Genomic DNA, 14631 nt, shown 5'->3' with positions numbered 1-14631 from the left:
GAAAATGGCTTGGGGGCACGGCACGAGAGCCCGCCGAGCGCTGTGCAAAATCTTTATTAGCATACGGCATAAAAATTTATTAAAGATGAAAGCAACGCGACGCGGAAAATGAAAAGCGCACGCCCAGTGCTCAAGTGTTAGTGTATTACAGATTTTTAGTTGTGTTACGCTTTTTATTGTAAATCGATTTGAAGTTTTGATTAAACCAAAAAAAGAAAGAAAGTAAAAACAACTTTGGGGCGTAGTTAGACTGAATTCTGTATCGGCTTTTGTTATTTCGTCGCAGTTGTAGTTGTAGTTTTCTTTTTTGTCGTTTGTTTGGTGCGTCTTTTGTGGGGTAGTCTCGTTTTTATGATGTTCAACTTAATTTTATACAAATGACCCTAGGTCATATCACCATTTATATCCGTCAATCCCTTTTTGGTATAAGTTTTATATTTGTGCTCGGTTTTTGCTTATTCTTATTTTATGTGTTGTTGTCTCTATATGTCTGTCCGTACCGCTCGTCCGCTCTGTTTGTCCGACTGTTTGTCGGCTTTTAAGGGCATTTTTATGTACGCTTGAAGCGGCAACTAACGACAGGCGGGCCCTAAAAGCCTTTAGCCAAATATCTTCAAGAGACACTGTGCGCTTCAAATGGCAATACCAAATGACAAGACTGAATGACTGACTGGCTGACTGACTAGCTGGCTGACAGACAGCCATGTGCATATTTATATGTTATGTACTCTTATATAGCCAAAGGTATATGCCACATGTATGGATAAGTATATAAAATGTCTGCCCTTATGCTATGGCAATGCTTATATAAATAAACAAATGCCACATTTTGTTTGTGTTGTGTTGTGTTTGGGGGCAAAGCAAAAGAGTTTACTTGGGCGACACACGCCAGTCAAGGCAATATAAAAAGCCAAACTGTAGCCACTTGCGAAAATGAATGGCGCAAGAATTTTACTCTGACAAAGAACCACACACACACACACACACAGCTAGATACACACAAAGCCAAAGCAAAGAGAATGGAAGAGTGAGCGAGATGTAGAGTGAGCTTAAAACCAGCAGCAGCAGCAGCAGAAATTCTAGTCAAAGTATTTCCTGGTTACACAGGCTCCTAAGAGCCCAAGCAGTCCGGCAATTGAGTTATATTTGATGCATATCAGATGCTCAATGTCCAATCCTAAAAACGAACAACAGACAAAAGTCTTGAGCACACACACATGTATGGCATGTAAATGCTCCTGCGGGGTTAAAGCGTTTGCAGACATTCCTGGGGAATTGAATAGTGTTGTATCTCAGCTAAGCTTAAGTGGAATAAGAATGCGTTGCGTAGTGCTGAGATTCAAATGGAAATTTATATAGCATGCATATATGCATATAATGCCTTTATTTCGCATGCACACACACACACATGCATAAAATATAGCAAAAGTAATTAATTATTATGTATATAGCATATACTTATTAAAGCAATATACGCACATTGTATGCAATTTTCTTTGTTGCGGCTCATGAACATAAATCATGTTAAAGCGGAAAGTCAATGCATAAGCTTAACTGACCGTATGACATTTCAAGAGATATATAAATACATAGCATGTCTGTCTGTATGTCTGTACGTCTGTCTCTCTCTCTGTCTGCAAGTGCAGGCTAGTTGTGTCGAATATAAATCAAATAATCTGCAAATTTTGCTGACGTTCAAGGCAAGATTGCAACAAAATCAAATAAAAAATTATAAGTCAAGACAAATAAGCCGAGCAAGCATACAAAATGCTTGTCAACAAGCACCCGGGTGTGGTAAAAATTTAAATTTCACATTGTTTCGCAACTTGCTTGTACTCTCTAGAGCTGAAAACTAAAATATGTTTGTTAGCTACTAAACATTAAGTCATTAGCCAGCTTGTCGCAATCAACTTAGCCTGCTTGTCATTAGCCTAGCAATGAAAATCGATGCCAAAAAACGAAACTACTAAACACAGGTGAGTTCAATTGCCAATCAATACACGCTCACATTCTGTGACAAACACACACACACAGATTGCTATACGCAGTGGCATTTTAAGATACCGATGCTGAAATCAAAAGGAATGCTTTATTTGTATGCCCTGAAAAGGTAAAACGGACACACACGTTTGTTATGCTCTTTGGCAAGCTCTGTCTCCATATAACTAAACAACACTAGTTAGCTATTTGGAGTGCTGCACTGGTTGAAGCATTCACATTAGCAGTCCGTGTCCGTGTCCGTGCCCGTGCCCGTATCGTTGTCCGTATCCGTTGCTGTTGCCAAATCAGTTTGCACATCTAAATACACCACGAAATTGAATAATGAATGCAAAGTGGCTTAGAGTAGACGCCCAGTGCAATCGTTGCTCAATGAAATGCATTAAATCAAGGTATCGTTGAAAGCAACTTCTGGTCTCGCCCCCACCCCCTTTCAACGGGAGCAGCAGTAGCAATAACAATTGGCTGCTGGACAGCTGCGCCGAAATGTAGGCAACAAAAATTTGCACGCGAGGGGGAAGTGACGCTGCTTAGCCGTAAACATCAATTACGCGCCGCCCAAACTATTCGCGCGATTAGCCGCGTTTTCTAGTTATTGGGTAATAGCCATCAGGCAGTGCTCAGGGTGCAGAGTGGTGGGGGTGCGCGGGGGGTACGAAAAGCTTTATGCTGAATTGAATTAACGGGCTGTAGCTGTAGCGCTAGCTGTAAATTTCAGCGGTGCATCTGATAAACGTAGCCGTGCCGACATGCGGGCCGTAAAAAGGCTCGAGCCAACTTACTGAGCAGCAGCGCAGGCCGAAGAGTTATTTCAAATGTTGAAACTGCGAATGTAAAACAGACAGCGCTGCAAGGCCTGTCTTTCTATATATGTGCGTGTGTGTGTGTGCCAGTGTCGGTGTCGGTGTTGTGTGCTTGCTGGTCTTAAAAGCGAAAAGCCATTTGTATTCATTTGAAATTAATTTAGCATTCATTCAAGGCACGAGACGTCGGCCGCAGGAGACGCAACATCAGCAGCAGCAGTAGCAGCAGCAACAGCAACAGCAACAGCGGTGGCAAGCTCATAATGGGGTTGGGTGGCTGGGGCGCGTGGCTGGCAATATATATGGCGGCAGCGCTGAGCGGCAGCTAAGCAATGGATAAATACGTGTACGTGGCATACATTTAGACACAATGCAAGACGACTAGGAGTAGGACTATAAAGCTGCCTGCTGCCCCAATTGCTTGTCCTCGTTTGCTGCCGCCGCCTTATCGATAAGCAGTTGAGGCAATTGAAACTACCACAAGGTGGCAGACGCTCGGCTCACGGCATAGGCGTCTGAGCTTTCTCCACTAATTTTAACAAATTAATTGGCAACAATAAATTTTGCTTGCAAAGAGGTGTGCAGATAGCATCGCTTCCCTTCTGTCTCTCTGTGTATGTGTGTGTGTGTTTCAGTTGGGGCTATGGCCCATAGATTGTGCCACTAATTTGATTCGTTCAATGACAGACGCTTAAGCAGCGCGTTACAAAGCTAATATATTCCGCATACCCAGCACTAAATAGCAAACTCAATGTGTATTTCTATTAGACAGTTGGGAATAATAGCAGCAGCAGCAGCAGCAGCAGCAATTGCGTCGAGGCGCTCTAATTCCATTTTAGCTTTAACTACGCTTTATATGTTTGTTTGCTGCAATTTGTTTGTCTTTGTTCTGGAGAGTGCTACTACAACTAAATGAATTCCAAATAAATGTTGTAAGAGGCCCCAGGTTGTGTGTTTGTTTTAACATTTTAATTGAGTTCGTGTTTTATATATTTTCGTATGCATAATCGGTCTACTCTGTGTTTTATGCTAAAATCTGTTGGATTTTGAATAGCAACATGCACAGTGTAATCGTTTAAGTACTCACACTCAACCTCTAGCTGCTGCTGCTGTTGCTGCTGCAATTGTATTCATGCTTTGTACTCTAGTTCTGTGTGTTTCGTTGTTGTTTGTTGCTCGGCCAAATTTACATACACATTGCCTATAGAGCGAGCGTTGGCTTTTGGTCGCAGCACAAAAGGCAGGCCAGAAAAAATTTGGCAGTTTATTTATTAGCTTGTAAGCCGCGCGTTGAAATGCTCCGGCTACAGCTCCGGCTTCGATGCGGCACCAGGTCCCCCAGCACGTTCCGCTGGCTGTCCGGCGTGCGGCGTGCGGAATGGCGTTGAGTAGGCAAGTGGGAGCCTGAAGCGGGCTGAGTGTGCGGATATGCTTTCGACAGCAACATTTGCGGCCCATAACACGCAACATTTGACACGGCCGGCCATGAAGACCGCATCAGGCCAGAGCCAGAACCAGAGCTCACAGTTGAGAGAGCGTACGGCTGAGTCGAGTCGTCGAGCCACTGCCACTTTGGGGGGCCACAGCTGTGTGGCATATATATCGTACAGGTATACAGGTGTTCATTGTGGGCGCCTCGACTGCCCGACTGCCCGACTGGGCGGCATACACAAATCTTTCACGACTGCGACGCGTGTACATAAACTGAAATTGGCCTATAACTGTCTGTTCAATTGTTTTTGTCGCACACGAGGGGCCCAGCTATGCGGGGAGTGGGGTGTCTATAGTCTATGCTGCATGCATGTTCATTCGTACATTCGTCGCCTACCTACATATTGCGGTAAAAATCAGATTTCTGTAGGCCAACCAAACGTAAATCATTCATGTGCAATACACCAAGCGCCCCGAATTGTAGACTATATTAATATGCCAAAACGAAGGCGTGCTATATGGCGTATACTCATTTGTACGTGACTATTGAGCACATTTAACGCTCGCTCGGTTCGGCTCTCGCCAAATTGAGTTGAGTTGAGTCTGCCATACGAATTGAGTTGAGTTGAGTTGAGGCAGGTTGTGCTAATAACCTAGATAGAGCGCACTCTCACTCTCAAGCACTCAAGCAGTTATGCTCGGCTTACCCATACACGAAACGAAACCCTTCGCCACGCTTCAAGCTTTAAAGCATGCGAAAAAAAAAATCACTCACGCTGCGCCTGCTGCTGCTGTTGCTGATGTCGCTGCCGCTGCTGCTTATTAAAAATGCAAAGAAAAAGCAACACAAATTAAACTTTTATGTTGGCGCTCGCTAGCGACGACTGACGACTGCGCAGTGAGCGCAAACGAGAGAGCGCAACGGCTTCGTATCTTGTCCAAAGGTAGACACCATCGGTATGTACTGTGCCCGCTGCTTGGCTGCGAGTTCAGTACTAGTACGCGAATCCTGCAGCAAGGATGCACGTGTTCACGCGCTCTCGCATTGCATTTCATGACTTTACATTGTGTCACATTTAAAAAATAAAGCAGCAGCAGCAAAGAAAAAAGTAAAGCAAAAAGAAAAGAAAACGTAAAAGGGAAAAAGCAAAAAGCTGAAGCTATTTAATAACTGAATCTCGGTGAGCTGCGTTGGTCACGTTCGAGACGAATACACAAAAATGCGACGCGCTCGTTTGTATTTGTGTGTGTGTAAGTGAGTGTGAGTGTAAGTGTGAGCGTGTCTGAGTGTAGCTGTGTTTTTTTGGTGGCCATACCTATAGCTAAGCCGTACCTAATGTGCCCCACACACACATACACACCAACAAACAAAACACATATATAGCAATAAAATAATATAATACAAAAGGCAAACGGCAACGGCAACGCTCGTCGCAGTCGCAGTCGCAGTCGCAGTGACTGTCGCGCGTGTGACTGTGTCTATGATTATGTCCGTTGCTTCTACCAATGCCGTGCCCATTGTCATTGCTCGAGTGCTAAACGGACATACAATATTTGCTAAGCACTAAGTTGCAAGCAAAATTGAAATCTATGCATGTGCGCGCGTGTTCGCAACTGTGTGTGTGTGTGTGTTTGCGTTCGCACCAATGAAATCAAGCCAGAGCTGCAATTGAATTGTGAATTGTGTGGTGTGCGCTCATAAATATAGAATTTACACTAATTATACGCCATTGCGCAATCGTTTGTTAAATAAATCGACTTGACATACATTAACAAGCGCAGGGAGCGCACGGATCAGCAGGAGCAACAGCAGCACCAGCTATAGCCAAAAATAACGCACATCCATTGTATTTGTAAGGGGGCATGACGCTCAAGATGGCGCCAGGACACAAGCCGTGTGCATGGAATACACAAAGAGCGCTAAATGACAGCTGCCTGTTGGGAAAAGAGCTTGGTAGGTGCAAATGTGAGCGTAATGAAAGAAATGAAAACAGAAAATGAAAAGTTGCGGGCGGCTTTTGACGAATGTCTGGGGCTTTTCAAATGTTAAATGCAATTTATTTTGCGGCTTGACTTTTGTTTGATTCTCGTGCTTATACTGCTGACCAGGCGATAATTCTATTGTAATAGCCAGGCAACAATAACAAAAAAAAAGAAACGAAAATTTACATGCAAAAGGCACAGCGGTTAGCGGGATGAATAAACAAACAAACACACACACACACACACACACAAGCAAAGGCACAGTGGGGAATGACCAAAACAAATAGCGGCCCACACGAACCCCTTGACCCGAGTCACGCAGCTAATTGGACTGACAACGTATATGCATATATATAACCATATATATATATATATATGTATGTATTTTGAGTAATGGCTCGGGATTATGAATATTTTTCCCGTGCTAAATGCGTTTCCATGGAATTTTTCGTTGACCCCATCCGTCCAGCTTAACCATGAAAGAGCCATACATACTAGTAATAAGTGGGCGTAATAAATTTCTGTGTAATTTATAACGCACTGCACTGGATCTCTCGCTCTCTGTCGCTGTAGCAAGTCTAGCAAATCGCTGTTGGGTCTGCATAAGCAGTTTCGCATTTTCTTGATAAAGCACTGATCGTTTATCTGCAGGCTAAGCACACATAAATTCCCGCAAGTAATTACGCACTCGCTCTTATAATTCATTTTATCAAGTACTTGACCAACAGCTACACAGCACGCTGCTTAATATTTCAGCTAACTTATTGACAAAAATTTCGCATGCCTAAAGCCCAAAGCCCAAAACCCAAAGCGTTTTGCCTTAATGACTGTCAAATTGTACGTGCGGACACAAGACACAAGGAATTTGTGTAATATTTCTTGGATTCAGTTAAAGCCAGCATGATTAATGATGTTATTTCAGCTTAATATTCAATAATAAACTGCAATTAGGCTATAGAAATGGGCTAATTAGTCTTGTGTACGTTGACACTTTAACCGGAAATTCATTCAGAACAAAAACGAAAAAATTATATATCACACTTTTTTGCGCAATTAATAATTTTCCCTTTTGTTAGTGCGCGCTAATTTGTGCATTTAAGCAATGAAAAAAAAGTAGCATTAGTTATGCAACATAATGAAATCATTGTTTTGTGTTTTACTTTCTAGGCAAATGAATTGCATGCCCATATGCGTATCTAATGAAAAATCAATGATATTAATAAAGCACTTACCAAAGTGTGAGCATGTAATGCTATTGATTGCCGATAAGTTATTCATTATAATAAGTAGTGCATTATGATAGTTCAACTAATTGTGCGTATGCGTAATAAACGCCATTTGTATATTTGTACATTGCAAACTGCAAGCGAGCAGAGTACTTAATGTTATGACCTGCTTTGCTCACTGCTATTGTCTTATTTTTACTTTGCAGCATGCTAAACTGTTGCCCAGCACTTGAGAGAGCACAAAGCGCCCAGGGTGTCTTCATCTTTGCTGTGTGTGGCTGCGCCACACAAAGAAACACACACACACGCACACAAGAAGCAAAGCAAACAAGCATAAACAAAGAATAAACTGCTGCTACTGCTACTGGTACATCGATCAACGTGAAATATGTCGACGGAATACAATTCAAGCAGCCTGCGACCCTCCTTCAGGCACCCGCTCATAAAAGTGCTTTGGCTAACACAACTGTGGCTACTGCTGCTATTTGGTAAGTTCAGGATCAAGATGCAATGACATGGCGATAATAATCGACACACACAGACGAACACACGCTGACTTGGAGCTGTAGTCATGACCTCAAATTGTTTTATTTGTTGCTTTTTGTGTGTTTTATTTATTTGCAGAATGCGGCGTGGTCATCAGCGAAGTGCCTCCACATTATTGGGAAACACCGTACTCCCAGCCCTACTTTGATAACTCATCCCGGCGCGAGGTTACGGCTACGGTGGGCCAGGCGGCCCTACTGCATTGCCGCGTGCGCAATCTGGGCGATCGGGCGGTAAGTGTAACGTGTTAGCTTCAGAGTTCATTCAGAGTTCGGCTACTAGGGGTCGATGTCGCAATTAAAATGTGCACGCCGCAGCCCTCGCCGTACATGACCACCATGACCCTTAAGCATTATTTTCGCATACGGCATACGGCATAAGGCATGAGGCATACGGCATATGCTGTATGGACAAACACAAACGACCTGCGGCGACCGCCGTGGCAGATTTGTAGATTACTTTTAAAAGATTACGCCATAAAGTTGGCGGTTAAAGCGCCAGGCTCACGTACTAACACACACACACACACACCAACACACATACACATACATGCTGCTCTCTATTTCTTCCGTTTGTTCTTGGGTTCTGGTTCGCGCATTTGTAACACGGCTTCGCTTCCGCTCCCAGCGATTTGTTAGCAATGCAACAACAGGCGCTTCCTTCTTCCCTTCCTGCTGACGTTGCTGTTGCTGTTGGTGCTGCTGCTGCTGTTTTTGTTATTGTTGGCCACGTTGATTCCTACCTCAAAAGCGCTGTGGCTGTGCAATTATGCGGTGTAATAAATTCTCGTGCTGTCCGTGTGTCTGTGTGTCTTACTGTCGTTGTCCTCTGCCCTCTGCCAGTAAAACTGCCGAGCTGTGTGTCTCCTCACACTGTCTTGCTGCTTGCTGCTTGCCGTGGAGCTCTGAAACTAAAACAGCAAACGACAAACGATGTCAGCGACAACGACTACGCCAACTTTTTGTGTTGAACTGTGAGACAGTTGAATTGAGTAATTAACGCCCAGTGCGAGCAAGCGACTGGCCCAAGCAAAGGCAGCCAAGAGTCAGGCCATGTCAGAGAACCAATGTTGTTGACGATGTGCTCTAATCCCGAGTCAAGCCAAACGCATTGTCTCGTGTTATATTCAGCTAATTGGGGCGATGTCTCACAATGGCACGTCAATCAAAGACTCTGTGTGTGTGTGTGTGCGACAAGCTGTGAAAATGCTTGCCACAGCAAAAGTCCACATTTTCAATGAAATCCATTCTGACAGCTTGTGTAGTTAATTATTCAAAAAGAGATTGTGCATATGCAATGCGCTTCACACATCAAATAAAAACTACAGCTACAAGTTTAATCCATTTTGTAGTGCACACACACAAGCACACAGAGAAAATAATAAATATTCAATGCGTTGCAATCAAAATGCAATCCATTTTGACAGGCTCTGTTAAAATTATTTCAACATAGTTATCATAGATAAATGTGAGCTTTAGCTGCACTACCTGTTTGCACTAGTACAAATTAAATAATTAACATTTAAATATATATAAACGAAAACTGCAACTAAAGCTTGCTTAGCTTGTTGATTTGGCTAGTTTTAGGGCTAATCAAATTTTTAGGAACTTTGTTATGAAGCCAATCAAAACTCTACATTGTTTGAAAAACTTAATTGGGTTTGTTATAGTCTGATTGAAATTCAAGTAAATGCAATCAAATTGAATTCAATTTCTATAAATATATTTTGCATATGTGTGTGTGTACACTGTGGTTTATATGCGCGCACACAGTTTATTAATTTTTAAATAAAAGTTATATATTTTTGATTGCATTAAATTTTGCCACATTTATTATTTGATTTAAAATGTGCAGACACACATTAGCCTACTAATGAGGCAGACACAAGAGCACGGCAGCGCATGTATAATAACCATTAATAACAATTAAATACTTTTGGGTTTGCATCTCAACTACAAGCAATCAGATTAAAGATATTAATTGGCTAAATTTTTGGGCTTACATTTTAATGCGAAAATGAGCAAAAAAGATTTATATTCAACATTTTAAGCAGAACTTTTGCAGCTATTAAATATGTTTTCAAAATTTGTCATAATAATTATTAAATTGATTACACTAATAGCTTTGTACAGTGAGGTTAAAAGTAAATGTTCTGCTAAATGATTCATGGCTCAATTTACATATCATGCGAAAATTGGATTCATTTAACCCAATTTAATTCATAAACAAAACTGACACAACAAGAGCTGAAGCTCAACTGATTGACAAATAGGCTTCCTCATCTCAATCTTAATTTATTTAATTTCTTCTGTGACAGTTGAGTGGATACATATGAAAAATTGCTAACAGCTGTGCATATTAACTGCGCATGGCTAAAGTTTCAAAGTTCCAGCGAACTATGCACAAAAGTTAACGATGAACTATAACCCCGTTTTGGTAGTTTATCTAACAGTCATGTTTGGCCTTTTGTATGCGCTTATATTTCGTTTAGGCTATTTGTATGCAGTTAAAGTTTGCATATTTTTAACTGATAAATTTATTTGTTCATCAGTCAATTGGATTGGAAATTCGATTGCAGCATTTTTTAAATCAATCACAGCTACAAAAGCGCGCATCTAAATTAAATTATGGAAATAAAAACACAGGCCAATGGATTCAAACTTTATGGCATAGCGCTATAGCGTTAGCAGCTCAAAAGGTTCATGTTTTTTCTTTCAAATAAACAAAAGCATATATATTTGAATTAGGCTCAAATACTGCTGAGCTAATGGACAGCTATACTTTTTATTAATGTAAAGAAGCAACAAAATAAAAACTGACTGCATAAATATAAATATTAAATGGCTGAAGAGCAAGCACTCAACTCAATTTACGAACCAGAGTAATCAATTTGAGCTCCCATGACAATTGATGAATGACAAATTGCCAACAATAATCAAAAACAATCTATTTTTATGTTTTTGATTATTTATAAACGTTCGCAATTAATCTTTTTTTTTGCTTTAATGAAGCTAATTAGCTATGTTTATGATTGCCAATTATTATTTTTGGACTCTAATGTATTTGAACTGTTGACTTTTTGGCTGCGTAGGTATCGTGGATACGCAAGCGGGATCTGCATATACTCACAGTGGGCATACTGACCTATACCAATGATCAGCGCTTCCAGTCGCTGCACTCGGAGGGCTCCGATGAGTGGACGTTGCGCATATCGTCGCCACAGCCGCGAGATTCGGGCACCTATGAGTGCCAGGTGTCCACGGAGCCGAAAATCAGCCAAGGCTTCCGCTTGAATGTTGTGGGTAAGTCCGAATTTGATGGCTCAAGCGCCGCTGTCTGTTATCACAATAAGTTAGCTGTAGTTTATGTTAAGCAATTATTTGCTTGGCGGTTGCTGGCGCTCTCAAGTCTTAAGTTCTTGTTGTTGCTTGTTGTCTATTGCAGTCTCGCGTGCTAAAATACTTGGCAACGCCGAGCTGTTCATCAAGAGCGGCAGCGACATTAATCTCACCTGCCTGGCAATGCAGTCGCCAGTGCCACCGTCGTTTATCTACTGGTACAAGGGTAAGCGGGTCATGAATTATTCCCAGCGCGGCGGCATTAATGTCATCACAGAACGCTCAACGCGCACCAGCAAGCTGCTGATAGCCAAGGCCACGCCAGCGGATTCGGGCAACTACACGTGCTCGCCAAGCAGCTCAGGTATGTCTCTTATGTCTCGCTGGTGCTTCGTTTGCGCTTTATGTTTGCAACCGCATCTGCTCTGCGCTGCTCAAGTCTGAGTGCAACGTCTGTGTGCCCGCTGGCAATTAATGTGACATTTCTTGCCAGCGGCAGTCGCAACATCTGAGCAGCAGCAACGGCAACTGGTAGTGGCTTTTGTCTCATGTCTTTTGCCTGTCTCTTGCTCATTCAGCGCTCTTTTAGCTTTTGCTGCTTTTGCTTTTATGCGCGCATATCTTCATCTTCATCTTCATTTTCATTCTCATTTCTTCTTCTTCTTGGCCATTGCCTTTATCTTTGTGTGTGTTTTTCATTTTAATGCTCATCCAATGCAGACTCTGCCTCGGTGGTGGTGCATGTCATAAATGGCGAGCATCCGGCTGCCATGCAACACGGCAACAGCAGCGCCAACTGCCTGCGCTGCAGCAGCCCAGTGCCTTTACTTGCCATTACGACAACGCTGACAACGACAGCTGCGGTTGCTGTCACTTGGAACTGGAACTGGAGCAGCGGGTGGCTGTTGCCAGCGGCGTTTGCCAACTGCTTGAGCTGGAGTCGTCGCCTGGGCCGCAGCATAAAATGGCATTCTAGTTGGAGCTGGAGCTGATGAAGATGCAGCAGTAGCAGCAGCAGCAGCAGCAGCAGCAACACTCGTGGCAGTCACAGCAAGCTGAATGACAGGCGCCCCGGCCTAGTTGGGGTTGCACTTAACTTGTGTGTAGTAGTGTTAATGATGATGCATTTAATGTTTGTCTGGTGTGGTCGTGTGCTGTGCGTGTTTTGAATGTAGGCAAAATGTAGACGGTTAATCAACTGAGAACTGTATGCAGTGTAAATAGCAAGCAGAGTCCTTTAAACACACGAGTATTATCTATAAGAATTTGAAAAGAAAACGCAAAAAATATTACAGCCTTGCTGACTAAAAAAAGTATTAAGAGAAAACTTTTTAACACACACAAAACCAAAACAAAAAATACATAAGCTAGGCTCTCTCTATAACATAATCAAATACATATATGTATGCTAGCAAGCAAGTCAAGTTACTTATAGAGACACTAGCATAAACTCTGAAACTTCATTTGCCAAGCTACCAAGTCTTTAATTTATTTTCGTTTGTGTGCTGCGTTGCTTAAAATTAATAAATGACAATGTTGCGTTTGCATGTCAAGTTTATTTATCATAGAAAATTCTCTTCAATGCAGGCAAAGTTTATCAAGCATACGCTCCCAAAAAAGTATGCAATGAAAAAAGTTTTTGCGAATTGAGTGGAAAAGCGCTTTGTGGCATAAAAAGTAAAAGACACACTAAACGTTTGAGCGTAGAGTGGGAGCGGCCTGCGTCCTGCGTCCTTTGTCACGCTTTGTTGACAAACTCATTTGTAATTCTTTCCGCTTAAAATTCAACAAGCATACACATGACTATAGTATATACGATTTTAAATCTATAAAGCGCCGCAGCAAGTCCAGCCAAACGTATTGTTTGTTTCACTTGCTTTTTCAGTTCATGTACGTACTTTTAGGCTAATAATTAAATAATAAAATGTGCGGCCTGCCACTGTAAAATATACTATATACATATAAATATTTGTTTTTATTTTGTTTTGGTTTTTGTTGCCCTGCACTGATTATTAATTTATACAACATCAACATTATTTTTAATAAACACACACACGCCATACAATAATATGTGTAATCTCTCTACAGCAAAAACGAGTAAAAATAATTCATAAAATGTTCTGTGTATCATATATGTATGTATTAGGTTCTTATCTGGTTGTCTGATGTCAAATTCTGTAGAGTAGTCCATCATCTACTTAATGTGTAAATTATTGATAAACATAACTATATATATATATACTATACTATATATAAACATATAATACTTTATGTATAAAGCGCTCGGTTTTAAGCGGTCTTGATAAGACTTTTAGGCGATAAGCTGAACGCCCAGTTGACAACTTTCAAATCACAAAAAAGAAAAACCACAAAAAAAAAAAACTAAAAACTGAAATTAAACTTACAAGTAAAAAATCAACAAAAAATTGTTTTCTGTTTTAAAAACAAACAAAATGATAAAATGTTTCTCCATAATAAAAAGAATGGTTATGGTTAAAATATATTCAAGCGTTTGCTGTTTTATTTTCGGGTTGCGGGTTGCGGCTTACCAAATTGCCAAAGTGGGGCCAAAATAGCAGGCGGCCAAAATAATGATCGCCGGTTAACGAGCAAAAAAAGAGCAAAATCTGCGCAACGTTTATCCTATTATGTCAATATTTAATTAACGTTTGCCTATGGAATCTTAGTTCATTATGCATACGCCATGTTGGCCCTGGGCCCTAAAATCCGACAGTTTTTGTGGCCTCATTGCACCCAAAATGAAAGACTAATTAAGCGGCTTATTTTCACGTATTAATAGACCAACTTGCGGTCAACATGTTTGGCTGTGTGTGCGCATTGCTCGTGTATATGTGTGTGTGTGTTTATTTCTGCGTGTGTGCGCTATAACAACAACAGCTGTGTCAGTCGCTGCAGCCATTTATTTATGTTTCGATTTAAAAATAGCAAACACACAAATGGACTTATAAAACTCTCGACCAGCTTACGTGCTGGTGCCGCGGGGGCCAAAGCCAAAGCTGGTTACCAACCAAATAAAAACAACAACAACAGCAAACATGGAAAAAATATAAAAAAAAAGGTTTGCCAAAGTCAAAAAAAAAAAAAAACGAAGGAGAAATAAATGGTTTTTCAACTCTTATTTACTCAAGAGACAGAGAGACAGCGGCGAGCTAACGAAGAGAGTCAGAGATTGAACGGAATTGCGCCTGGAATCAATGTAAAGGTCACAATTTATTCAATTGCCTTGGCCCAAGATATTTTTATAGCGTGTTCATGTGCCAGGACTATGGCTAAGACTACGCCCGG

The 14631-nt window shown here is 41.5% G+C and overlaps 1 protein-coding gene across 1 annotated transcript; it reads left to right on the top strand.

The window, feature by feature from the left end:
• Window positions 1-5239: 5239 nt before the first annotated feature.
• LOC108604774 (hemicentin-2) lies at window positions 5240-13278 on the top strand. Its single transcript, XM_017994371.1, has 6 exons — window positions 5240-6186; window positions 7648-7929; window positions 8066-8220; window positions 11079-11289; window positions 11432-11689; window positions 12046-13278. Exons 2-6 carry the CDS (start codon window positions 7830-7832, stop codon window positions 12315-12317), a joined length of 996 nt encoding a protein of 331 aa, XP_017849860.1. The 5' UTR covers window positions 5240-6186; window positions 7648-7829; the 3' UTR covers window positions 12318-13278.
• The last annotated feature ends 1353 nt before the right edge of the window (window positions 13279-14631 follow it).

The sequence above is a fragment of the Drosophila busckii genome, chromosome 3R, assembly GCF_011750605.1.
Source record: "Drosophila busckii strain San Diego stock center, stock number 13000-0081.31 chromosome 3R, ASM1175060v1, whole genome shotgun sequence".
Classification (NCBI taxonomy): Eukaryota; Metazoa; Arthropoda; class Insecta; order Diptera; family Drosophilidae; genus Drosophila; species Drosophila busckii.
The sequence above is the reverse complement of the archived record's forward strand: the minus strand, read 5'-3'. Positions and strand labels throughout refer to the sequence as shown.